Raw genomic sequence first — 27390 nt, 5'->3', positions numbered from 1 at the left:
TTTTCGAAGATAAAATTTGGGATAAAATAAATAATGAAGACCTGTGATGTTTAGCATCAAATTATTTGGGCCCCTGCGAGGATGATTTGCCACAGCAGCGGCGACGGTGGGCTGATTGGGTCGCAGAACCTCTGTTTGGCACGATCCTTGGTCACGTTAGGGGCTCACTTACAGCCTGCTACCATAGCACTTCGGGCCGTATCGGACCGAATACATATGGTGCTCACATTAGCGGCCTGGTTTGACGCATCGTGTGATCTTCGTCCCTTATACTTTGAGAAGCGTGTATAGATGTGATTAACGGCTGTCGTGTTACAGAGCGGGCGAACACCGTAGTCCACGTGTAAGATCTCCATTGGGAGATACACGTGTCCTTTTGTTTTCAGATCTTTGTTGCCATTACCCAAAAGAAAAAGAGTTTCTTAGTTTATATTCTCGATCGCTTTTATGGTTTGCGAGTTATATGTAGTTTCCGCGATTAGCGAAGCACTTCGATAGCTAGAAATTAAAAGAAAATGTTGGTTGCTCTCCTCTTCTTCTCCGCTCTCCTTTGCATCGGCGCCCCGGCGAATGCCCTATACTCGCCCTCTTCCCCCGTCGTCCAACTCAATCCCTCCAACTTCAAATCCAAGGTTTCTTTCTGTGTTGATCATGTTTTTGTGCTATTTTGTTGTCGGTGTTGGTTGGTTGGATTCGTCAGCTAACGATGTCGAGGCGACTGATCGGATCAGGTCTTAAACTCGAACGGGGTCGTGCTGGTGGAGTTCTTTGCTCCCTGGTGCGGCCACTGTCAAGCTCTGACCCCAACATGGGAGAAAGCAGCCACCGTCCTTAAAGGTGTCGCCACCATCGCCGCTCTTGATGCCGATGCTCACAAGTCCCTCGCTCAGGTAGAGATCATGGCTCTCCCAAATGGTTGTGCTCATTGAGGATATATCCATTTCGAGATTGAGATTATGCTCGCTATTCATGGTCGACTTCTTGGTTGAGCTTGGAATAAATATATTTTTCGAGTTCTTGGTATTCTTGATGGTATGTTTGCTTAGTTGAAGGTTTCCTTGTAATCATGTTTTTATTGTATAAAGCAGATTAGAAATTGATATCTGAGGGTACTTGTTAGCTGGATAAGCAGTTCCGGAATTCTTAGTGGATGAATTGACAATTTTATCTGATTATATCATGGTGAAAAGTGGTCTGGAGTCCTTCTCTTTGTGTATTATATAAAGTATATTTAGATACGAGATCTGGAAGTAAATGTCTGGATGTTGGTTTGGGTACTTGTATCGTTACCTAGCAGACATCACAGGGATCACTAAGGGAGATGAATCACAGATTCTTTAGAAATTTATTAACGACCAAAATTTTCAAAAGAATTTCTGTCGCCGTATCTGCAATGACGCCAATGGAGATGAGCTCAGAGTTTTCATCACTCAGTCCTTCCAAGGTTCAACCATCTTGGTGGTTTGTAACTTTGTATTATAGTTTTTTTGCTCTAAAAATGTCTATGTATTCTCTCTGTATAGGTTTGTTAATTTTGGTTTAGCAGTCGGTGTTCATACTAAATTTGCAAATTTTTGGACAATGTTTTATTCACTTACATATTCTTATATCAGTTATATAATTCAATTATTTTACAAAAGAACCATGTTTTATTTTATTTTATTTTTTTTATCTTCATTGTTAACATTCTTTCAGCTCTAATTTGGTCATCACATTTTCTTTGATAGGAATATGGAATCAAAGGATTTCCTACGATCAAGGTATTCTCACCTGGCAAACCCCCAGTAGATTATCAAGGAGCACGGGATGTAAAGCCTATTGCAGAGTTTGCTCTCCAGCAGGTTTTTTTATCAGTAGTCTTTTTAAAATTTAATATGTATACGTCTGATATGTTATAATTTTTCAAGCAAGACATTCAGATCTTTCTTTACCTTGATTTAAGATATAATGTGTATTCTTTCTCCCTTCTAGTGGTTTATCATATTGACATTAATCTAAAGGCACATATGGACATTCAAATTTGTTTATGATATGTATCTTCACATATTCTTGACTAGTTATACAACACAGCCATTTCCCATTCCTTGTTTGTTCTCTGATTGGTGTATGTATTTGATGTGAATTTATTATAATGACATGATACTTTTCTTCAATTATCTTATATTGGGTCATATCAAAAATTTCAAATAATATCTAGTTTTCCAAAAAAAAGTATAATTGTGTTTACTAGAAATGTATGATATAGTTTAAATGACAAATAATTAAGAAATTTTAAATTAAGAGTTGTATTCTAGTAATGATGCTATATATTTCTTTTGCTTAAGTCATAGGAAATGAGCTGTAAGGGATTGACGGAATATTATGTTGTCCTATATATTATGGCCTAGTATCAATAACATAAATAGTAATAAAAAGAAATCAGCAACATGCTCAGCATGGTCTACATACTTTCCCTAAGAGTTGCTATTTGGTTGCATCATTTATATTGACCAACAACATGCAGTAACATTCATTTTTTTATATATAGAAAATATTCCATTTTGCAACCATTCTGCATAATAAACCAGACTGCCCATGTGCGTGAGTCACCTGATCTTCCTGATCTATCTTATGACTGTATCTGCTTGAATTGCATTTGATAGGGTTGATTTTATATTTTAAAATTCTATTTTTAGTCAATCTCTGATGGATCAGTTCAATGCTTTATCTTCTTAAGGAGATAAGTTTGTTGTCTCTTGGCTTGAATATATAGAAAGTGACACAGTTGCCTCATGAAAACTTAGCTTACAACTGAAGCATAGTAAAATTTCTAGTTTGAAAAAATTGCTGTTCTTATACACCAGAGAATATGAATATGATGTATTTTAATTTTGAAGTTCTGTCATTAGTAGAAGTTATTTTTCACTTCTCTAACCAAAACATAGCACAGTAATATAAACTGAAAAACAAATTACTTTATTATTCTTATAAGTTATTTCAATTTATATTTTATATAATTAGTTATTAAATAATTCTATATTAGTATATTCTAGCAAATGACCATTTTCTGTTAGTAAATTCCTGGATATGATAGTTTACCTTCCAATGCTGTATTTCCTTCTCATTTTCCAGAACTTCTATTGTATATTGCTTCTGCAACAGTGTCTTGTGGTCATGGAAACATTTCTGAACAATGATCAATTCAGTTTCTATACTTTGTTCTCAAACATTCATGTTCATAATGGAATTATTTAAAAGGATTTTGATGTATCTGAAAGATCTCTTGTTGGTTCATTTTGCTATCCTACTTGTAAGAGAATCTTCCTGTCAACTAGTTATGCTGGTTAAGGAGTGAAATTTGAACTGATGTTGAACTAACTAGAATGAGATTTAGAGGATGCATAAGGTTTTCTGTTTCATTACATTATGGATGTACCTTGTAGTTTATAGTATATACTTCATTGCTCATGAGCAAAGGGAGAGATAGTTGCATATAATTTTTGATGTGTTGTATTTAGATTTTAAGACATCATGTGCAGAAAAGTGAAAAAAGAGAATGCATGAGCTTCTGCAGATTATGCAAAACTAGTAAATGGTTGCTTTTACAATCCTCTATCTATGATGAGAGCACTAAATACATTTTCTAAATTGGCGTTATTTCTCATGCTAGGTTAAAGCACTTCTTAAAGAACGATTGAGTGGCAAGGCATCTGGGGATTCAAGTGAAAAATCTGAACCAAGTGCTTCAGTTGTATTGACTTCTCAAAACTTTGATGAGCTTGTCATCAAAAGTAAAGACGTGTGGATTGTGGAGTTCTTTGCACCATGGTATGCTGCTGTGTGATATACTTATCTTTATCTTATTGTTGAGTTATATATCGTCTTTCTTTTCTGTTTGTCCAATTTTTGGGCTTAAATTGTTCAAAGTTCAAAGTAGTCATGTTGCTTTAACTTATTAGTTGCTATCGATCAGTAAGTTTAATGCAAGCTAGATAAACAAGCATGTTCTTTATAAATATTTCTTCGAGTTATCAGGGTTTCTTTTTGTGTTCAATAATCTTACTGAAAAATACATGTCAATTCAAAAAAATTAACTATTATCACAAAAGAAAACTTATTTAAGCAATTTTTTTTTGTAAACCACAAGATAGCCAATACTTTGGCTTGAATGCAACATCTGAGAAGGCTTTTTAAATATCATTTAAGCAAGGTTGCAAATATAACTGTGTGAAAATAATCCTTTTTACAATTTTGATTGTTATTAATTTATTTAGTAGAGGCACTTTTCAACATTTTGTCCCCTATTGCAAGAGTTCCTACTATCTGTCAAATATGGCAATGCTCTTCATTGCTACTGACTTTCTAAAATGTATATAGTTTATCAAGAGGCACTTTTGTAGTACGTCTACATGGTTTAATAAAACTACAACATCTCGAACTATTAAGGTAAATGTTGCATTGACATTGCCACTGCATAGAGAAAGATGTTTAAAGAATTAGTATTTTGGATGTTTGTTGAGGATCATACAAACAATTTGGTATTGTTGACATAAAATTTCAGAGGTCTGAGAGGAAGGGTGTCACTCCAAGAGCCTATGCCAATGTTGAACAATTTGAAAATTTTGCACTATTTAGAATCTGTGTCCTCAAATCATCGTATATAGCAGCCCTATGACCCATTTCATGTGACATATAAAATTAGACAATTCTTGCTCTTTTTCCTAAATATTTGAAAATTGGGTTAAATTTGATAGAAAAACTGAGCAAAGCTGCAAGATCATAACTTCTGCTTCCCTCAGTAAAATAATCATCATGATACAAATTTAGGTGCTTTAGTGTATCTTGCATTTGTAAAGGCCCCTTTCTGAGAACTAACTCATTGACATGGCAAGACAGCTATAGTTAACTATTTTGTGAGACATCATGACACTAAGATTTGACAACTTAGTGAGGAATAAACTTGGATAAGGCTAAGGAATAACTTAGTATGTGATGAATCTGAAGTAAGCTGGTGTTTTACTAAAATTTTCCTATTAATTAATCTAGTTTTACGCGAAAACTTCTGAACCTACAAATTTGATTTTCCCAATAATCCTATCAAAATAGAATCAATCAATCAAAATCAAATTGATTATGAATCAAGCTTTCCAATTTGAGTTAAAGTTTATTTGTCCACTGAATTTGGATGAATTAGAATTACACTTGGAAGCCTCATGTTCTTGAAGTATTGATGGGTAACATAGTGAAACAGCTATGGGGCAAATTGTTTTAGCTCCAGAGGAGCTGAGTTGCGTATGATCTTTTGTGAATCACTTAAGCAGAAGGTCTATAAACTAATTTAAATTCCATCGAGATTCTATTTAGGTTATTAGTACTACATTCTCATTTTTGATAATTTTATAAAGCTATGAATTTTTTAAAAATTTTAAGTAGCAAACTTATTTGCTTTCTTTATTTTAGGTGTGGACACTGCAAAAAACTAGCACCAGAGTGGAAGAAAGCTGCAAATAACCTGAAGGGGAAGGTTAAGTTGGGCCATGTTGATTGTGATGCTGAAAAGGTATGTAAATTTTTCAGTAAACCTCCTTCTATTTCAATTAATTCCATTTAGGTTATTTTAAGTTTCTACAGTTAGCAATTATGAATTTTGAGTTTCAAGGATTTTCAATGAATTTTTTCATACTACACCATCCTAACATGGTACGGGCATGAGGGTCCACACAGGCTAAGGGTATTCCAGCATAACTCATGCATATTTTGGCATAAGCAATCGACACAGACCACATGTTTTATCGTGCAGGTTATGACATATCATATTTGCAAATTGTTGGCAAAGGGGTGTTTTGCTGAAAATTAAAACTTTGATACTAATCATTGTAGTTTTTATAAATGCAATTATGACAACCAAAGGTTTCAAATCTTGACCGGACCGGTTGGTTTAGACCAGCATATACCAGTTTTATCAAATACTGGTATTGAAATATATAGCTTAATGCCAGTAAAATACAATTTATTCTTAATTTTTAATTATTTTATTCAATGATAACGGATGGTATAGGTTGGTATATTACCGAGTATCTTATGCTGTGTCAACCTAGTAGGTTATCAAAACCGGTATTGTACTGAGGTTTAAATCCTTGATGACAACATCAAAGTCCAGTACATCATCTAGAACATGAACCTGAAGCTACCTATCTTGTCAACTGTAGTGGTCATATTTGCCCTTTGGAATGACTCTGGCTGTTATATCAGTAGTATCATGCTACTTAAGAACAAGGATTCCAAGTTTTTGCAAAATTTATAGGGGCTATCATTGATCTAATACATAGTTTGAGATGGTACTTCATCTTCTCGATTCTTCAAGGAATTGTCTTTTCATGTCAACTTTTAAACTTGGACTTCCTTGCAAGCAATGATTTTACTATGAGCATAATTATTGTGGTCAGTAGTTCTAAGATTTGTGTCAATCATCTTCCATTTGTGGCTATCTAAGTCGCCCATAGTTCATTTAAGCATAATCATTGATGCAAGTACTTTATGATTTGTGTCATTAGTATGTCATTTATGGCTATTATGTATACATTGATGCTGGGGATTCTCATTGAGCTGCTATTATGTATACATTTAAATGTTAAAGGCACATGGCTTTATTTGATTATGCAAAAAATGCATATTTTTGCTTTAAAATTTGATGAAAGAAATATGAATTTTACTCACAGTGTGTATACTTGAGGAAAAGGTAATCACACATGAAACTTCTGGTTTATGCTAACGTGCAATTCTAGCAGTCCTTGATGAGCAGGTTCAATGTACAAGGCTTTCCAACCATCTTGGTATTTGGTCTTGATAAGAGCAGCCCCTATCCTTATGAGGGTGCTAGAACTGCTTTAGCCATTGAGGCATATGGATTGGAACAGCTGGAAGCCAATATTGCTCCTACTGAAGTGTCTGAGTTGACAGGCCCGGTAAGCATTTTTTATCTTTGTGTCTCATTTTACCCAGAGCCAAATGATCTAGGAATGAAAATAAATTTTATTTTGTAGGATGTGATGGAAGATAAGTGTGCTTCAGCGGCTATATGTTTTGTAGCTTTCCTCCCTGACATCTTGGATTCAAAGGCAGAGGGAAGAAATAAATACCTCGAACATCTCTTATCAATTGCTGAGAAATTCAAAAGGAGTCCTTACAGGCAAGCATTGATTTTGAAATCCTATGGAAGATGGTTGAACTTTTAAAATATGAATCCTAGTAGTAAATTAACTTGCTTAACCTATCTGTAACCTTGTTAGACTTCTTAGATTCCAAATTGGCTTAAAAATTACTTTGAAGACTCTCTAAAATAACTTAAGTAACCACAAACATTTATCTGAATATTATAGAAAAATAAATAATCAAAAGTCAGTGTCATTGTGTGTGGGTGAGAAGGTTTGGTAAACTTTTTGTTCTCTCTAATTGACTATTAGTTTGGAAGGATCTTTTCCTTCTATTAATATCAGAGAGAGACTAAACTTGTCATACTTGAGCACATAGGGGCTCTCCTACTTACAAATAAGCTGTACCAAGCCACTCTGATCTCTCTGATAGCCCTATAGAAAGCTGTTCTTAATCAAACCAAGACCTAGTTTTCCTTCAGAGCTGAGGGTTTCATTGGATTGGATCCTAACAATACCTTCTCCCTAAGCCTCCTTTCTCAATGTGGAGGTCCAGGGCCATTTGCTGAAATATGAGAATGATGTTTCTGAAACAACAAATTTTATACTAATTAAAACAGGCATCTCATGTTTACCAGCAAAGCCTAAAAGTAAATGTTTCCTAAAAGTAAATGTTTCAGTGTCATTTTAATATTTGTGTGGTGCTTGTAACTAATAGATTACCAGAGTATTAACTGCAAGCTTAAACATGCATGATATATATAATTCTGTAGTATTATTTGTTTAAAATAGGCTATGAACTGTATTTTTATGTCAATGTAACTGTTGTATTTTTTTTTTCTTGCAGCTTTGTTTGGTCAGCTGCTGGCAAGCAGGCGGATCTTGAGAACCATGTTGGCGTTGGTGGTTATGGTTACCCAGCTTTGGTAGCTTTGAATGTAAAGAAGGGTATTTATGCTCCACTCAAAAGTGCCTTTGAAAATGATCAGATCATGTAAGTTCAAAATGGAGATAGTTTTTCCTGTTTTTTCTCTGATTCTTTGACGCTTGGAACTTCCATGGTAGCACAGTACCTTTTTAAAGACTACTAATCAAAATTACATTTGCAGCGAGTTCATCAAAGAAGCAGGTCGTGGTGGAAAGGGGAACCTGCCACTTCAAAACACCCCGACTATTGTTAAAATTGAACCATGGGATGGTAACGATGGTGAGATCATCGAGGAGGATGAATTTTCTCTTGATGAGCTCATGGGTGAAGATAAATCAGCTAAAGATGAGCTATAACAGCAAAGAGTAGATGAGAAGGATTTTGATGGAATGTGCTCTAGTTTAGTTTCCGAACTCTGATGTTGACATTGGTAGTCTCTGAGTCAATATTCAAGCTCGTATCACTTGAAGACTTTACATGTGGCTCAATTTTTTTGAGAAGTATGATCAATATGATGAACTTGAACTGTGTATTTGATCGCTCATGTAGTAGAAAAGATGTTCTACGGCTGAATAATCGATCCATTAGACATGCATACACTTTGGCAAGCAGGATTGGAAAATTTAATCTAATATGGTTGCCAGATGGTCCTTCGACCATATTGTGGCCCTTAATTGATACGACAGCTCGGGGCCAATTCCTCCTGTGTTCTCGTACCAATTCGTTCAGCGGCCTATCTCTCCTTGCCAAAGGATTGTATGGAAGGAGATAACATTGAACCGAAAAAAGGAAAATGTGCTAGGCAATTAGATGAAGTCGTCCTTCATTGGCCTTATTAGTCATAAGCTCACGACGGAGAGATTGGACCCTTTGCTCAACGATGCTGTTTCAAGTTTATTTGTTGAAAACCTTTCCGGCAACAAAAGGTATTGTAGTTCCAATAAAAAAAATTAAATGTGTGATGTCTCTTTTTTTTTTACTTTCATCTTATGAGAAAGAAAAGGACGGTATGCCATCTCTTACTCAAACTCCTCTCGTATAGTTTATTTTATAATATCTTAAAATCTATAATAAAAATTGATAATTAAGGTTAATGGGAATTCCAACTAGTTGCAATAATTTTTTAACAAAATTGCCGTGTCTTGATCAGTAATAAAAAAACTAAAAACATTGTTATTAATTCAATCTATTACTCAAATCGGTTTGGCGAAGAACCGATTGCCAATTGACTTTTTTTAGAAAATCCTATTATCTTTTTTTGACAACAAGGACACTTTAATCGTCTTATACAGGGAAGGAAATGACAAAAAAAAGGTAGAGCAATTCGGAGATGATATTTACTACGAGTCTTAAGACAAGATTGCTGACTCGAAGAAGAAAAATCGGAGACGAAGTGGTGTGGAGAACCAACAGGACCGGTTCATCTATTAGCCGGTTCGAGACTCGCGGCTCCGGTTTTCTGAACGTCGGCAACAGGAAGGCAGCATCGCGTCCTTTTTGAAGACGACGGGACCGCTGCCGGCACGGGTGTTTACTTTCTCTCGTCGCCTGCCAAGCAAAGCAAAGGGCCGACGCAGCACAAACGCACGGCGAAATCTCGATTTCTTCGAACACGAAGACGCTCGTTTCTTTTTGTCTCTTGGCGTTGTTCACTTTTTTCGTTTCTATAGTGTTGAGAGATGGCGGCTGAATCACCCACCGCTGAACGAAAAGGTATGAGGACACGAGAGGTGATATTGGAGAAAACCTAAGTTCCTCCCTCTCTGATCGATCCGTCTGCTTCGTCTCGGATTTCTCATATTTAGAATTAGGGTTTCTCTGACCCCGTCTTCTAATTGTCTTTGCACTTGCGATCGTAGTGGTCGTTCACCTGAGGGCTACCGGTGATGCTCCTATTCTCAAGCAAGCAAAGTTCAAGGTACCCGTTTCCTTTTTCCCCCGTCTTTCTCTTCCTCTCTGAGCTCTTTTCTTTTGAGAGGGCATGTGAAATTATGCATTCATATCAAGATTTTGTTATTTGAAATCCGTATCTTACGTTTTTTTTGTGGACTGTGATCATTGCAGTTTTTATATTGTTTATGGCTTCTTACATGTAATGTGATCATACAACTTGAAGATGAACATAACAAGTCATCCCTTTTCGTGGAGTCCGATCCTCTATTTGTTCCGTGAAAAGAATATCCAAGGCCTAGTCTTTTTCTGCAGTATTTGTTATCATTACTGCTTCTAGTGATGTAATGCCCCAACTATTTCTCCCAGAAATTAGGCCTCCTATATTTTATCTCATCACAAATTTTTAACCCTATATTTAGTTGTCATAGTGTATTCTACGGATCCCCTATCATATCATAGTTCTAAATCAGGATTTCCATTTCATTATCAGTATTCATATTGGTATTCAGTCAGATTTCTATAGTATTCTTGCATTGTTGATATGCTTTGCAGTATTACAAATGGAGATAAAAAACAAAGAGAGGAAAAAGGTACCCAATGAATCTTCTCTTCCTTTTGTCTTCGTTTCCTCTCACCAAGCTGGAGGTTACTTATCACTAGTTCTTCTCCTCTTCTTGTTTTCTCCCACATAGTGCCTTAGCCGTAGATTGAGAAATGCTTAACGCCTCTTTACTCAGGTGAAACAAAGTCACTAGAGAATTTACATCAGCTGGTCTTTGAATATCAGACTGCAGAAAACGTATCACATCAATACATAATCTGAACCAGTTAAAACATATGAGTTTCCAGTGAAAATTTCCTGAAAACTAAATGCTTCTATTGGTAAGACGCAAATCCGATGTTGGACAGGTATAAATAGCTTGGTAGGTGCAGTGTTTCACATAGTGACATTACTTGGTTTCAATTTGGGCTTGAAATTTGTTGTCATTTAATGAATCTTTGCGATATTATTAAAATGGAAAATGCAGCATCTATGACCTGGCTGGGCTAGTGGAGATTTTATGCATCAACATTCAATTGCTAGTGATGAATATCGATTTTAATATGGTATGAAAAACATGTTACCTAAATAATGAGATAAGTTATCATTTTAAAATTTTTTTAAAGCAACTGCCAGAATGATGTGAATCGTTTGGATTATGATCAAGACAATGACCTATTTGCTTCCTTGCTACATCACAGAGCTGGGAGTTTTATCCAAAAACATATTCCAGGTACTTGTCATTGTCCTTTATGAGTTTTTGAATATAAGAAAACTATGTAAAACTTCCATTGGTTTAGACAAAAATGGAGGAAATTCTGGTGTGAGAAATGTGAACTGAATTAATGCAAGTTTTAACTAAAAGCTAAATACTGTTTGTTCTAGATTTCTACTTTATTGATTTTGGTGATAAAACATATAAATGTTGATCATTTAACGTAGTATTAGGCAAAAAAAAAACCCTTATTGCATCATATTGTGTTCTTACAAAGAGGCTCTGTAGAGAGGTAAATCACATTCGTACTTTCCCTTTTAATTTAGTCAACATTCTTGAATGAGATCAAGTTGAGAGATATGTGTGCTTTTCTTTTTCTGGTTGCAAATGGAATAAAGTTTATCATTATTCTCATCTTTAAAGCCCTTAAATTATTAATTTTCTGATATGAAAGTTTCTCTTATTCCTTGCAAAAGCTACTATTCAGACATTTGAAATCAGTTGAAACTAAGTTATTTCCTAACTTTAGCATGATAGGAATGCACATTTAGTATTTTGAAGAGTTTCAATATGAGGAGATGTTTTGACTCCTAGTAAGGGATTTTGGAGGAAACCTTGGGAAAATACATTATTGTTATTATAGTGAGAAAAAGAAAAGATAATCTTATGCAAAGAAAAAGGTATGACATAAGATGTAATAAAAGTTAGGTGATAGGCTTCGTAACCATCATAGGTGAGGTAGAAACATATCAGAAAAATAAGGCTTAGGATTATATTTAGCCCCATTCTGGGCAATAAAGGTTGTCCAAGCACATTCTCTCCATCTACCCTGATTTAAATTCATTTTTTTAATTTTCTAGATGAAATTTGATTGATGATATTAAGAAATCCTATGAAGGTATTGGCACTGTTTAATTAGGCAGAAACTTGTTGATGCAAATTAAGTTATTCTGTTGGCAGATTTCTGGAAGTGACAAATTCTCAAAGGTTATTGAATTTCTTCGTCGGCAACTTCATCGGGATACTTTGGTATCATGTCTATATCCTTTCAAGTACTAGGCAGCTCACCCTTTTGTCTGTATCTGCTGTTACTAAGGATTGTGTTTTTTTTCTGGAACAGTTTGTTTATATCAACAGCGCCTTCTCTCCAAACCCTGATGAATTGGTGATTGATCTCTACAATGTAAGTTTTTTGCCTTCTAATCTTGTTGATTCACCTCTGTTTATATTAAATTATTTCAGAATTTTGTGCAAACAAAACTTGCAATGCCACTAATTTAACTTCTGATTGAATTTCTATGTGCTTATGTTATATTGTATCTTATGTCTGTGCCATAGCTATTGTAAGTTGTATCACCTCTGCTAATGTTGACTCGATGAAGTGAACTTTTATCACGAGGTACAAATTGATGGTTCAAATACTGGTTTAATACATTAAATTTTAAATATGGATACATCTAATGATATACCAATATAACAGTGTAATGATAGTTATGATCTAATATGCTCTTATATCATGTACATAATGATGAAGAGCCTAATATGGAAAGGTGCTTTAATACCAACCTGTGGCAGGACAAAATATGGAAACAGTGTTAACGGAGATGCTCCTACTAGAATTACAGATTGTGAAAGCATCAAGACTGGGATTAGGAGGGTGTTGGATTATATTTTAAGGCAATGTATCAAGCATGCTTCTGAACAGGAGCTATCACAACAATTATGTTGCTTGGGATGTTTTAGAATGAAAACCTAAGCAAACGTAGGGCTGTTAGTAGTGAATTTTAGGGCTTAAACTAGTCTGAACAACTATGAAGGAAGCTGCCGAAATGTTCTTGATGAGTACTCTATACTCTATAGTACTGCAACACCAGTGTAGACACTAGATGGTATTGTGGCATTCCATAGTAGTGTGGCACTGATGCTTTAGCAAATTGTTTAGGGTTCTAGAGTACAAGAAAAATAAAAAGAGAGAGAAGAGGACCTGGGAGAGCAAATGTTACCTTCTTTCTTTAAATTGATCATAATTTTTCCAAAACGGCTAAACCTCTGAGTGAAATCCTATTTAAAAATGTGCTAAACCTTTCAAAGATTGGTTCTTAGTGGCTTAAGGACACTTCCAATTCGGCCTATACATAAAATAGGTTTGAAAATAAGAATCTAACTCAAACAGTATGAGACTAAATATTCTTAATTTAGAAACTCAGGTTAAGGAAGAAAATTCAAAAAAAAGAAAGAAAAATACTTAAGAATGAGAAGATTCACACTTGACACTACTTAAATCTATGAGGCTTGACTCATCTTTGATCACATAATGAAAAGCAAAAATAATTGAAATGAAAACGTCGTATGTTATGAAGATAACATCCCAACTATATGGGTTCAATTACATGGTTTTACGATTGATATACGTCAGGCAATATTCCTAATTAAATCAAACACATTTGAATATCTTTTTATTGTTTCTAAGAAAGTTTTCTCTATCCCCTCTTATCTCACAAAATTTTGATCCACGCATCTTATCTAATCACATCATCTAATAGGTCTACTTTGAAGTCCATATTCTCTTAGATATATTTTCCTTGTATTATCATTTATCAAGGGCCACACTTAATTATTGATGAATGAAAATATTTCTAATTTTTGTCATGTTTAGTGATCATTTATATTCACCACAACATTCTCATCTCTATACTAACTTTTGTAAATTCTAACAATAATAATAAAGCCGTAAGTTCTAACTATTTAGGGTCGACTATATGGATCTTTTGTTGCTATTGAGATATGTAAAAAGTCATATGTCTAGTTAAGTTTAGCATATTTAAATCTTTATTTATGGTTTCTATTAAGATATTTAGGTGTTTTTGAGAATACATTTCAAATGTGATTGATGTTTGGTTAATTATTTTCAAATCGTACTTAGCCTGGATGATACATTGGAAATGCTCAAATGTTGATGCTATCTCACGGTAGCACTAGCATTTTAGTATTTGCGGGATGCTAATATAATTTTCTAAATTTTTAAAGTTCCCTATGACATTAACTAACATTATAAGTCAAAGATGATGTGGTAATAAACCAAGATGATTTATAATTTTTATAAGGTGAAATTTTATTTTACTTTCAAAGATTATTTTATATGTATTTATATGATTATATTTTTATTTCTTATATATTTAGGCCATATGAAATTTTTTATAAGATTACATTTATTTATTTATATATTTTATTTACTTATTAATTTAAATAAAAAAATATATTTATTTTTAAATAAATATTACAAATATTAGAAGGGTGAATTTGTCATAAAATATTTAATGGACTTTTGAAATACAATTTTATCAAACAACACTTGGGTCAAAGCACATTTAAAAAAATAATTTTCATCTATTCTTTACCAAACACTTTGAGCATTATAAAACTGTTCATTCACTCAAACCCCTTTCTTTAACAACACATTAAAAATGCAAATGCATTCCTAAATGCAGCCTTTTTAGTCCCCTCTGCCTCTTGTACTAACATTATATAGTTTCTATTTAGTCCCAACTTTTTGTATATTCTAACTATTCAACATTATAATCTTATAGTTTTTCTTTTAATCTAAGGGCATATAGTGATCACACAATGCTTTCAACATCTCTCTCCCCACTTTAACCACCTTGTTGTACTCTATCAATAATATTTTAATTATTTTATTCTCTTATGTATGGATCCATAATACCTAAAATTAGTATTTACGTTAATTTCTTTTCCATCCGTCTTAGTTACAATTTTAGTTCTTTTGGTAATGTTGCTTAAATTGCATTTTATGTATTCAGTCTTAATATTAAATTTAACTGCTAAATTTGTAATGTTTGTTCCTTAACTTGAGCTTAGAATTTATCCTAAGTAAACTACTGTTAATAAAAATAATATAGTCAGCAAATAAAATATAACTTGGAGATCTATGTTGAAGATAGTTTGAATAAAATATAACTTGGAGCTTAGAATTCAGACTTATTATGTTTTTGATGCCTACAATTGTTTTGCATGTTTATGTATAATTGCATAGTTTATAATGGTAGCATGCATTGTATATTCTTTGGGATTGCAGAACTTTGGATTTGATGGTAAGCTGGTCGTTAACTATGCTTCTTCCATGGCATGGGGCTGAGAAAGAGATGCTGCTATTTCATAAGATCTTTAGCATCGAATGTATGAAAAGTCAATATTTTATTGTCAAATCTAGGTTGTTTTTTGGTCTCAACTTTTGTTATTTGTGGACAGAAAAAATGGATCTTCGGGTCTCAAGCTTCTGAATGTCTTTGTAAATTTGTTATATTAACAATTACAAGCTTGGGATGGTCTTCATTATTGTTAAAAAGCCATCACTGGCAACAATTTGCTGTATCGTGTAGTCTTAAAGGTTATTGATATTAATTAGCTGCACTGTGAAACATTCAGGTATTTGAAGGGCTTTTTGTGAAAAACATTTGATTCTATCGAAAATGCTTGATGAGGAAACTCTGTAAGACTTGTTCGTAATTTTAGAGGGATATAATACAATTGTGTGTATATATAATGCCATGGTAAATTTTAGAGAAATAAAAACGTTATTTCCACTCTTTTAAAGGTTATATAGATATATAAAAGCCGCCAATAATTAATGATTCAATTTTGCGATGAGGAATTTTTTGGAACTAACACAATGGAATTCCATGAAGCGTCTTATACAAGGGCGGCTCTGGTAAAGGTGAGTCGTCTCAATTCAAATTGGCGGCAATGTTATAACCGTTCAACCTAATGCTTTTGGAGAATTTTTATCTTTTTCTCATATTTTATTTTTTTATTAAAATCTTGGGTTATTCCTAAAGTATTAGTTTGTTGATAATGTATCCGACTTATTTATCAAAGTCGAGGGCTTTAATTTTGTATGACACATCATACTTAGTTCAAATCCTGCAAGCCCACCACTTGCCATGAATAAATGTTGCCATGAACTAATCAACCGACACATTACTAAGATTACCACGACATGATGAGGAACCGACACATTACTACGATTACCACCACATGAGGAACCGACACGTTACTATGATTACCACGACACGATGAGGAGGAGGATAAGATAAAAGCTTCCTTTGTGTTATTTATGATAAAAAAAAATAATTATAAGTTTTATTTTTGTCAAGAAAAATAAATTGTAAGTTTTATTCTTATTATTATTTATGACTAGAAAGACAATCACAAATTTCGTTTTTACCTTTTACAATCAAGTTTAAAAGCTTTCCTTTAACACAAAGATAGGGAACTCTTGGAAATTTTTCGCACCTACACTCGTACACCTCGGGTTACTAGCTTGGGCATCAAAGGGATTGAGTCGAGAAACCTCTCTCAACCTCAGTCTTCATGTAGGTCACATCTTAGGAGCTCGTCAATCCTACCTTAGAGACACCTCGAACAACCCTACTTATATGGGTCTAGACCACGTCGGGCTAACCAAAATATCAATAATATTTTTTTTAATATTTTGATGCTAAAATGAGGGCTTGATGTTGTAGCAACGTTCGCCTACCATCCCTCTTAATGAATGCCCAAGCAAGGAGGCCTTGCCCTCGACCCACAACACTTTCACTTAGGAGGAGCATCAGCATCCCTTTCCACATGTGGATGCATTCACCTTGGCGTAAACGTTGACGCGATACTAGGGTCTATTCATCGACCCAAAGGTGACCCCGAGTCATCTACTCATCCCCGCTAAAGTGTTTTTAAATCTCACCCAGTAAGTATAGATGCTAATGAGTATGATTTAAGCTATTGCTCCACTTTTACCCCAGCTAATCTAATAAGCAACACCACCACCTTAAACACGGTCAGCAACTCAACCACCACTAGCACCGATGATCGTCGAGATTCTCCCACCTGATATAATACCAACATTTCAAGAGCGCTTAAGGCCCATCGAAATATCGATCGAGGAAGCACCTCATTCCCCAACCGTGGAGTTCAGTAGACCATCACACCACCACTCTATTCAACCTTAATCTTAAACCTAGTTGATAGATTCTATAGATGATTCCTTAAGGATCCAATTATGATAAATGAACCAGCACTTGGAAGAGATGTGATGAGAATTCCAATGATCCAAAGGAGAAGGGTCGGTCAACCCCACCTCGAGTCAATCGTCGTTCACCAAGGACATCTAGGAGGAGTCGATCCTAGCCAGCTTACTCATTGGAGCACATAATTACTTTCCACGCCCAAATGTTGTTAGATAGTATCTCAAATACCATGATATATCATGCCTTCCTAACTATATTAAGAGACTTAATATAAGAATGATACACCTATCTAAAGCCGTTCTATATCAGTTCTTTTATTTAGCTCACTCGAGAGTTCGAGCTTCACTTTCTTAGAAATATACGTCCAAAGTCATCTATGACAATGCTTCTCGAACTTAAGCAAGGGGAGGAAGCACTCTAAGACTTTGTCGCTCTGTTCACCAATGAGATCTGAAGCGTGCAAGATGTTCATCTATCACTTGTTACACAAACCTACATGATGAGACTCAAGCCCTTTTGTCTTTTCTAGTTATTGGTAGAGAGGTCATCGGTGACGGTACTTGAGGTGCTCTAGCAGACCAATCCCTACAACACTGTCGAGACAATGGTCTCTGGTAAACATAAAGAGACATGTAAAAGGTTAAGATAGAATCAGCTATAATTTGCATTGACCCCAAGGTCACCACAATGAAGAAGTGATCGACCCGAGTTGCCTCACCCAAGGCTCGAGTAAACCCCCTTGAATATGACCAAAAGTAAAGAATTTTTTACAGATAAAAGAGAAAAGACTCTCAATCGATGAAGACTCTATTAACAAAGAGAGATAGATCCAAGTATTATTATTTCTATTGATATTATGATCACGACACAAAAGATTATCATGAATTGAAGAACTCATTCGTTAAGGATACCTCAAATAGTTTATACAAAGGCATTGAGAACCTTCACCTCGACCTTAGGGGCCAATGGAGAGACTAATTGATGTCACCATTAGAGAAAATAACTCCTCGGGTCATAAAGCTTACGCATGAGCTACAATTAAGAAATGCTTACGAATGAGGGATAACCTAGAAATTACCTTCAAAGAGGAAAAAACATATTACCTTGACCCTATAGGGAAATCTAGGGCTGATATCATATACGTAGCAAAAGAACAAAAAACAAAAATCTCCAAATTTCTCATAAATTGTGTTCGTCGTCGTGCGACGATTAGTACGCAAAATCCACAAAATAAAAAATTATGTATATGAAAGATAGTGTTTTACCTAGAAAAATCGTATATCCCTGAATCCCTATAGATTTATAGAAAAAGATGGAGGTCAAACGTCCTCCTCTCTAGTGGTGATCAACAAAATTGGGTTGTGCTAACGCTCCTCAACTTAGCCTATGGACCTTTAGTTCCCTCCTATTTATAGAGGCCCCCTCTCAACTTAACCCTAATGGATCCTGCCCTATTGGATATTAGATCTCCATCTAACTACCCATGCCTCTTTGATTAGCGGATCTCTATCCAATAATCTCTTATTGGCTCTTATTAGATCTCATCCATAGGATCTAATAATTCAGGTGCTTATTGGATATCCAATAAGATAAAGACTCCAACGGATATCTCATATCCGAACATCTACTTGTTGCAATGCCTATCATATGTGTGACCCTCTAGGCCCAATATCGAACTGACTGTGAGTCATACTTATTAGAACTCCTTCTAGCTCAATGAATTATTATCTTCATAATAATTCACTCGACTCATCGACTACGGACGTACTAGACCACTACGCCATAGTCTCTAGACGATACAGGGGAATCTAATCCATTAGACTTGTCTGTCCTTAGTTACTGTGTATCTATAGTCTCTTATCCATCTAATACTCTAGAGATTGTATACCGGGCATGGTACTATCAGGCCCATATAGTTTCTTCTTGAGTCTCGCTCTAATCGGATTCTCTTGGAGAACTCTTTCACTCTTAATCTGAATGACCCCAGCTAGAGATTTATCTGAGTAAGAACACATAAGATATTCCTCTCATGATACCGAGGACGAATGATCCTCTATCGACACTTAATAGCCCTTGTAAGGTTGGCTACCACTCCCGATGACTAGTTGTGCTAGATCTGGAACCTTCTGACCTATAAGTCTGGTATCAAAGAGTGGAGTACTCATATAGGACATTCTTGGTGTCTCAAGTCTAAGGACCAGATAAATCACTGGGACTACATAATCATTGTCTGACAATAAGACATCATCAACCATCTAGCATTCCGTGAGCGGATCAATCAGTGAACTTATTCTCCAATAAGCACTTGCATTATAGTCCTAGTGTCCCTACGCAAACAACTGTGAGACCAGCTGCCTCCATTATATGTACGAGTATACAGTACACTAGTCTGTTTGGTTATATCGATGTCCCTCTCGAGTAACCTATGACCATGATTATTTAGGATCTGTGTTTAAAGGCGAATCGATCTCATTACGATCCAATTCTCATTGCACAAATTTATGAATATCATAATATATTCATGTAACAGGCAATATAAAGTGATAAAATACCAATGTATAATAAGCAAAAAGAGTGTGTGTTATGTCACATGTGTCATCACTCACGTGATTGACTTATAGAGTACCTATGACTAATAATCTCCCACTTGACCTAAAGTCAATCACATATGTGTTTGATCTCTATTAGACCCCTATGACGCTAAAAAATAATCTAAAATAACGACTTTGTCAATGGATCTGCGATGTTATCTTCAGATGAAACTCTTTTCACTACTACATCTCTTTGGGTCACGATCTCTCTGATCAGGTGGAACCTCCTCAGAATGTGTTTAGACTTATGATAAGACCTGAGTTCCTTCGCTTGAGCAATCGCCTCGTTATTGTCACAATATAAGGGAATCAACTCTTCGTTGCTCGACATGACTCCCAAATCTGTGATGAACTTCTTCATCCAGACTCACTCCTTTACTGCCTCCACTATAATAATTTACTCCGCCTCTGTGGTCGGGTGTATCAACTAGGTTTCAAACCTAAATTGAGTACTTAGAATCCATATCAGAATTTATGGCTTCTTGCCACTTCTTGGAGTCTATACTTGTAATAGCCTCCTCGTAGGTCTGAGAATCAATATCCTCAACATCCTCTCTTCTTATATGTCTCAAATATCTCTCAAGAGGATGGGATACTTTGCCGGACCTACGTAAAATCGAAACTTATGTGTTAGGTACCTAAATAGACTTGGGTACTAGTGTGGTGCTTGAGCTAGGTTCTCTAACCTTGCTTAACTCTATCACGCTCCCACTATCTCTGCCAAAAATGTAATCCTTCTCAAGAAACACTGCTCTCTTGGCTACAAAGACCTTTTGGTCCTCGGGATAATAGAAATAATACTCATAAGTTTCCTTTAGGTATCCCACGAACTTATACCGCTCCGTCATCGATTCTAACTTACCAGGGTTGTGTCTTTTAACATAGGCAGGACAATCCCAAATTTTAATAACCTTAAGATTGAACTTTTTACTTTTCTATATCTCATATAGTGTAGATATTATTGACTTAGTTGGAACTTTATTTAGAAGGTAAGCTACGATCTCTAAGACATATCCCCAGAATGAGATTGGTAGGTCGGTAAAACTCATCATGGACTGCACCATATCTAACAATATACGATTCCTCCTTTCAGATACACTATTGAGTTAAGGTGTATAAGGAGATATCCATTGAGATAGAATCTTATGGTCCTTGAGGAATTGGGTGAACTCTGTACTCAAGTACTCACCTTCTCGATCTATTCGAAGAGTCTTGATACTTTTTCTAATCTGGTTCTTTACTTCATTTTTATATTCTCTGAATTTTTTAAAAGCCTCGAACTTATACTTCATCAAGTATACATGTCCATACTTTGAGAAATCATCAATAAAAGTAATAAAGTAGGAGTAACCACCTATGATATGAGTTGACATGAGTCAACATATATCACTATATATAAGTTACAACAGCTCAGTGACTCTCTCTCCAGTTCCACTAAAAGGAGTATTGGTCAGTTTTCTACGAAGGCAAGGTTCGCAAGTTGCATATGACTCATAGTCGAATGGATCTAGATATCCATCGTTTAGCAACTTTTAAATCCTTCCCTCATAGATGTGACCTAGCCTACAATGCCACAAGTTTATACTGTTCACCTCATCTCGTTTCCTCTTAGACACACTTACATTCATGATATGTAGAGTAGTGTTTAGCATAAATAAACCATTATGCAATGGTCCTCTCGTGATGATCTCATCATCTAATAGTATTGAATAACCATTACTCTCAAAAACTAATTTATATCCACTAACTATTAAACATGAAATAAAAATATTATTTTTGATAATAAAAGGAACAAAATAACATATATCCAATGTAATAATAGTTTCACCAAGCAGATGTAGGGTGACCTTACCAATAATACAATAACTTTTGCTTCATTGCACATCTTAAGGTTCATCTCACCTCTCGCTAATCTCCTAGGTCTTGCTAGAACTTATAATGAATTGCGAATATAATAAGCACTACCAGTATCCAATACCCATGTGTTATCATAAGTGTTTGATAAATGGAGACTAATCATGAATGTACTTGAAATTTCTTCAAGCTTCTATTTCGTCCTCTCTACAAGGTACTCTTTGTAGTTCCTCCTCTAATGCTCATCTTTGCTATAGTAGAAGCACTAGCCTTTGTCCTTTGCTAGGTCTTTCTTAGCAACCTTTGTTTTACCCGATCTGTCATTGCTCTTGCCCTTTTAAAGGGACTTTTCTGCCTTTATTTTCTTTTTGGTCTCACTAGTATAGAGAACTGACTTCTCTTTCTTGATAGTGCTCTCTGCCTCCCTCAACATATTGAGGAGCTCAGGGAGGGTCATCTCAAGCTTTATCATATTAAAATTTATTATGAACTATGAAACAAAATATGGCAGGGACTGAAGCACAAGATCCACACACAGGTTATCCTCTAGAACTATTCCTAGACCTGTGAGTTTCTCTATCCACTCAATCATCTTTATGACATATATATATATATATATATATATATATATATATATATATATATATATATATATATATATATGTGTGTGTGTGTGTGTGTGTGTGTGTGTGTGTGTGTGTGTGTGTGTGTGTCTGTGTGTAGTATATGTATAAACAATCACACATCACACGAGCAATCACACCAGATGATCATTGACCATATACTAATGTGATCAGGCCCGAGCTAGTGGGCCTAATCACTCACATCAAGATCTATGTATGTAACGGTGCATCTACATACCCTGCAATCGTTCATCTTATCCTCGTTAGTGCCATCGGCATCTCGACGCATCTCCATGTGTCGTGATCGTCCGTCTCGGTCTCGTGGGTCCCGCTATATCTCTTCATGTGATTACAACTTAATCATAGGCATATAGTGTTGGGAAATCATTGGGGGCGACATCATATGCGCAGCGGAAGAACAAGAAAACAAAAATCCCCGATTCCCAAAAAGATGTTCGTCGTCGTGCGAAGATTGGTGCGCAAAAATCCGCAAAACACAAAACTGCGTATAGAGATTGTGTTACCTAGGGAGATCGTATATCCCTGTTTTCTTGCAGATCCTTAGGAGAGGGTGAAGGAGGTCAAGCGTCCTCCTCTTTAGCGGTGATCCACGCAGCAGGGTTGCGACGACGCTCCTCAAGACTCCAGGCCTACTCTGAGGTGGAGAGGGAGAGGAGAATAGGAAAGGCAAGCAAAGACTCTAGCCTATGAGGCTGTGAATCCCTCATATTTATAGAGATCCTGTGTCAAACCCTAATGGGTCCTTCCCTAGTGGGTATTGGATTTGCATCCAATAAGACAAGGGCTCCGTCGGATATCTCATATCTGAACCTCTACTCATCGCAATGCCTACCATATGTGTGTGACCCTCTAAGCCCAATATCGAGCTGGCCGTGAGTCATACCTGTCAGAACTCCTTCTAACTCAGTGAATTATTATCTCTGTAATAATTCACTCGACTCATCGACTACGGACGTACTAGGCCACTACGCCGTAGTCCCCAGACGATACAGGGGAATCCAATCCATTGGACCTGTCTGTCCTTAGTTACCATGTACCTATAGTCCCTCATCCATCTAATATCCCAGAGACCGTATATCGAGCATGGTGTTGTCAGACCCATACGGTTTCTACTCGAGTCTCGCTCTAATCAGATTCTCCCGGAGAACTCTTTCTCTCTCAACCCGAATGACCTGGCCAGGGATTTGTCTGAGCAAGAACACATGGGATATTCCTCTCATGATGCCGAGAGTGGATGATCCTCTATCGACACTCAATAGCCCTCGTAAGGTCGACTACTACTCCCAATGACCAGCTGTACTAGATCTGGGGATAGCCAAACCTATAAGTCTGGTATCAAAGAGTGGAGCACTCATACAGGACATCCTTGGTGTCTCAAGTCTAAGGACCAGATACACCACTAGGACTACGGAATCGCTGTCTGACAATAAGGCATCATCAACCATCCAGCATTCCGTAAGCGGATCAATCAGTGAACTCATTCTCCAATGAGCACCTGTACTGTATCCCTAGTGTCCCTACACGAGCAGCTATGAGATCAGCTGCATCCATCATATGGACGGGTATATAGCACACTAGTCTATCCGGTTATCACGATGTCCCTCTCGAGTAACCTATGACCGGGATTATTTAGGATATGTGTTTAAAGGTGAATCGATCTCATTATCGTGATCTCATCACGATTCGATTCCCATTGCACAAATCCAAGGACATCACAATATATATATGCATTTATGCAATAGTTATAAAGTGATATACGCTAAAATATAATAAGCAAAAAGATTCTGTATCAAGTCACACGTGCCATCACTCACGTGATTGGCTTGCTGGGCACCTATGACTAGCAATCTCCCACTTGACCTAAAGCCAATCACCTATGTGTCTGATCCCCATCAGACTCCTGTGACGCTCAAAGACAATCTGAGACAACGGCTTTGTCAGTGGATCTGCAATGTTATCTTCAGATGGAACTCTTTCCACTGCTACATATCCTCGGGTTACGATCTCTCTGATAAGTTGGAACCTCCTCAGAACACTTCTGATGAGACCCGGGTTCCCTTATTTGAGTAATCACCCCATCGTTGTCGCAATATAAGGAAGTCGACTTGTCGCTATCTGTATCGACTCCCAAATCTGTGATGAACTTCTTCACCCAGACTCCCTCCTTTGCTGCATCCGATGCAGCAATGTACTCCGCCTCTATGGTCGAGTCATTAGTGGTATCTTGCTTGGAACTCTTCCAGCACACTGCTCCTCTCTATTCAAGGTGTACACATACCCTGAATTCGACTTGCTATCATCGACATCAGACTGAAAACTTGAGTCAGTGTAGCCTTCAACCTTAAGGCTATTACCTCCATATACTAGTAAAAGATCCTTAGTCCTTCTCAAGTACTTAAGGATACACTTTACTGCTTTCCAGTGCTCCAAGCCTGGATCCGCCTGATACCTGCTCGTGACACTCAGAGCATGCGCTATATCAGGCCTAGTACATAGCATGGCATACATGATATACCATATTGCTGAGGCATAAGGTATCATATCCATGTTCGCCCTTTCTTAGAATTTTCAATGCCAAACATTTTGACAATGGTTTCTATGTACCTGGACTGGGACAAGCCAAGCATCCTCTTGGATCTATCTCTATAGATTCTAATCCCCAAGATATAGGATGCTTCCCCTAAGTCCTTTATGGAGAAGTGTCTAGATAACCAAGTCTTTACTGTGGATAGCATTCCTACATCATTCCCAATGATGAGGATGTCATCCACATATAACACCAAAAAGGTGATAGCGCTCCCACTTACCTTCCTGTACACACAAGGCTCATCTTCGTTCTTAACGAAGTCATAAGATCTGATTGACTCATCAAATCTTATGTTCCAACTTCGGGAAGCTTGCTTTAGTCCATAAATGGATTTAAGCAACCTACACACTTTATCTGGGCAGTTCTTGGACACGAATCCCTCAGGTTGCATCATATACACCTCCTCCTCGAGGTTCCCATTGAGGAATGCGATTTTCACATCCATCTGCCAGATCTCATAATCATAGTGTGCTGCAATAGCCAATAGAATTCTGATGGATTTTAGCATTGCTACGGGTAAGAAGGTTTCGTCGTAGTCAACACCTTGCCTTTGACGATACCCTTTAGCCACTAGCCTTGCTTTATAGGTCTCTACCTTTCCATCTACTCCGATCTTTTTCTTAAAGATCCATTTGCAACCGATGGGTACAATACCTTCGGGCGCATCAACTAAGTTCCAAACCTTATTGGAGTACATAGAATTCATCTCAGAATTCATGGCTTCTTGCCACTTCCCGGAGTCTATACTCATAATAGCCTCCTCGTAGGTTTGAGGATCAATATCCTCAGCATCCTCTCCTCTAATATGTCCCACATATCTCTCAGGAGGATGAGATACTCTATCAGACCTGCGTAAAGTTGAAACTTGTGTATTAGGTACCTGAATAGACTCGGGTTGTAGAGTGGTGCTTGAGCTTGGTTCTCTAACTTCGCTCAACTCTATCATTCTCCCACTGTCTCCGCCAAGAATGTGTTCCTTCTCAAGGAACACTGCTCTCTTAGCTACAAAGACCTTTTGGTCCTCGAGATGATAGAAGTAATACCCACAAGTTTCCTTGGGGTATCCCACAAATATGCATCGCTCTGTCCTTGATTCTAACTTATCGGGGTTATGTCTTTTAACGTGGGCAGGGCAGCCCCAAATCTTAACAACCTTAAGATCAGGCTTCTTCCCTTTCCATATCTCATATGGTGTAGACACTACCGACTTAGTTGGAACTCTGTTCAGAAGGTAAGCTGTGGTCTCTAGGGCATATCCCTAGAAGTAGGTCAGCGAAACTCATCATGGACAGTACCATATCTAATAACGTACGATTTCTCCTTTCAGAGACACCATTGAGCTGAGGTGTTAAGGAGGTGTCCATTGGGATAATATCCCATGGTCCTTGAGGAACTGAGTAAACTTTGTACTTAAGTACTCACCTCCTCGATCTGATCGAAGAGTTTTGATACTCTTTCCAGTCTGGTTCTCCACCTCATTCTTATACTCTCTGAATTTCTCAAAGGCCTCGGACTTGTACTTCATTAAGTACACATATCCATACCTTGAGAAATCATCAGTAAATATAATGAAGTAGGAGTAACCTCCAATGGCATGAGTTGACATGGGTCCACATACATCACTATGTATGAGTTCCAACAACTCAGTGGCTCTCTCTCCAGTTTCATTAAATGGAAAGTTGGTCAGTTTTTCACGAAGGCCTTGGCTCGCAAGTTGCATATGACACATAGTCGAATGGATCTAGATATCCATTATTTAGCAACTTTTGAATCCTTCTTTCATGGATGTGACCTAACCTACAATGCCATAGGTATGCATTGTTCACCTCATCTCGTTTCCTCTTAGACACTTACATTCATGATATGTGGAGTAGTGTCTTGCATAAACAAACCTTTATGCAATATTCCTCTCGTCAATCTCCCCTTGGCTTTGCTAGAATTTACAATAAATTGTAGATGTGATAAGCAATATTGGTATCCAATACCAATGCATTATCACAAAAATCTGCTAATTGGAGATTGATCATGAATATACCTGAAGCTTCTCCAAGCTTCTATTCCGCCATTTCTGCAAGGTACTCTTTGCAGTTTCTCTTCCAGTGCCCATCTTTACCACAGTGGAAGCACTGACCTTTGTCCTTTGTTGGGTCTTTCTTAGCAACCTTTGCTTTACCTTGTTTGCCCTTGCCCTTTCCCTTCTTAAGGGACCTTTTTGCTTTCCTTTTCTTTCTGGTCTCATCAGTGTAGAGAACTGGCTTCTCTTTCTTAATAGTACTCTCTGCCTCCCTCAACATATTGATGAGCTCTGGGAGAGTCACCTCAAGCTTGTTCATATTAAAATTCATTATGAACTGTGAAAAGGAATCTGGTAGGGACTGAAGCACAATGTCCACACACAAGTTATCCTCTAGGACCATTCCTAGACCTGTGAGTTTCTCTATCCACTCAATCATCTTTAGGACATGG

At 36.6% G+C, this 27390-nt stretch overlaps 2 protein-coding genes across 5 annotated transcripts; both read left to right on the top strand.

Moving 5' to 3' along the window:
- The first annotated feature begins 420 nt into the window (after positions 1-420).
- On the top strand, positions 421-8590 carry LOC103991469 (protein disulfide isomerase-like 2-3). Of its 2 annotated transcripts, none has more exons than XM_009410947.3 (9): positions 421-632; positions 732-890; positions 1728-1841; positions 3650-3807; positions 5440-5539; positions 6765-6944; positions 7023-7168; positions 7978-8124; positions 8240-8590. In XM_009410947.3, the coding sequence occupies exons 1-9, from the start codon at positions 516-518 to the stop codon at positions 8412-8414; spliced, it is 1296 nt and encodes a 431-aa protein (XP_009409222.1). In that variant the 5' UTR covers positions 421-515; the 3' UTR covers positions 8415-8590. The 2 variants fall into 2 exon arrangements, with proteins under 2 accessions (XP_009409222.1, XP_009409223.1); XM_009410948.3 differs by having other exon boundaries at positions 422-632; positions 6768-6944.
- Positions 8591-9461: 871 nt separating this feature from the next.
- On the top strand, positions 9462-15659 carry LOC135642419 (ubiquitin-like protein ATG12). Of its 3 annotated transcripts, none has more exons than XM_065158556.1 (6): positions 9600-9771; positions 9918-9976; positions 11194-11225; positions 12168-12236; positions 12328-12390; positions 15301-15502. In XM_065158556.1, the coding sequence occupies exons 1-5, from the start codon at positions 9738-9740 to the stop codon at positions 12374-12376; spliced, it is 243 nt and encodes an 80-aa protein (XP_065014628.1). In that variant the 5' UTR covers positions 9600-9737; the 3' UTR covers positions 12377-12390; positions 15301-15502. The 3 variants fall into 3 exon arrangements, with proteins under 3 accessions (XP_065014626.1, XP_065014628.1, XP_065014627.1); XM_065158555.1 differs by having other exon boundaries at positions 9741-9771; positions 11129-11225; positions 15301-15659; XM_065158554.1 differs by lacking the exon at positions 11194-11225 and having other exon boundaries at positions 9462-9771; positions 15301-15659.
- Positions 15660-27390: the final 11731 nt, after the last annotated feature.

This window comes from Musa acuminata, chromosome BXJ3-7 (assembly GCF_036884655.1).
Source record: "Musa acuminata AAA Group cultivar baxijiao chromosome BXJ3-7, Cavendish_Baxijiao_AAA, whole genome shotgun sequence".
Taxonomy (NCBI): domain Eukaryota; kingdom Viridiplantae; phylum Streptophyta; class Magnoliopsida; order Zingiberales; family Musaceae; genus Musa; species Musa acuminata.
Note: the sequence above shows the minus strand (reverse complement) of the source record. Positions and strands in the feature narration are given on the sequence as shown.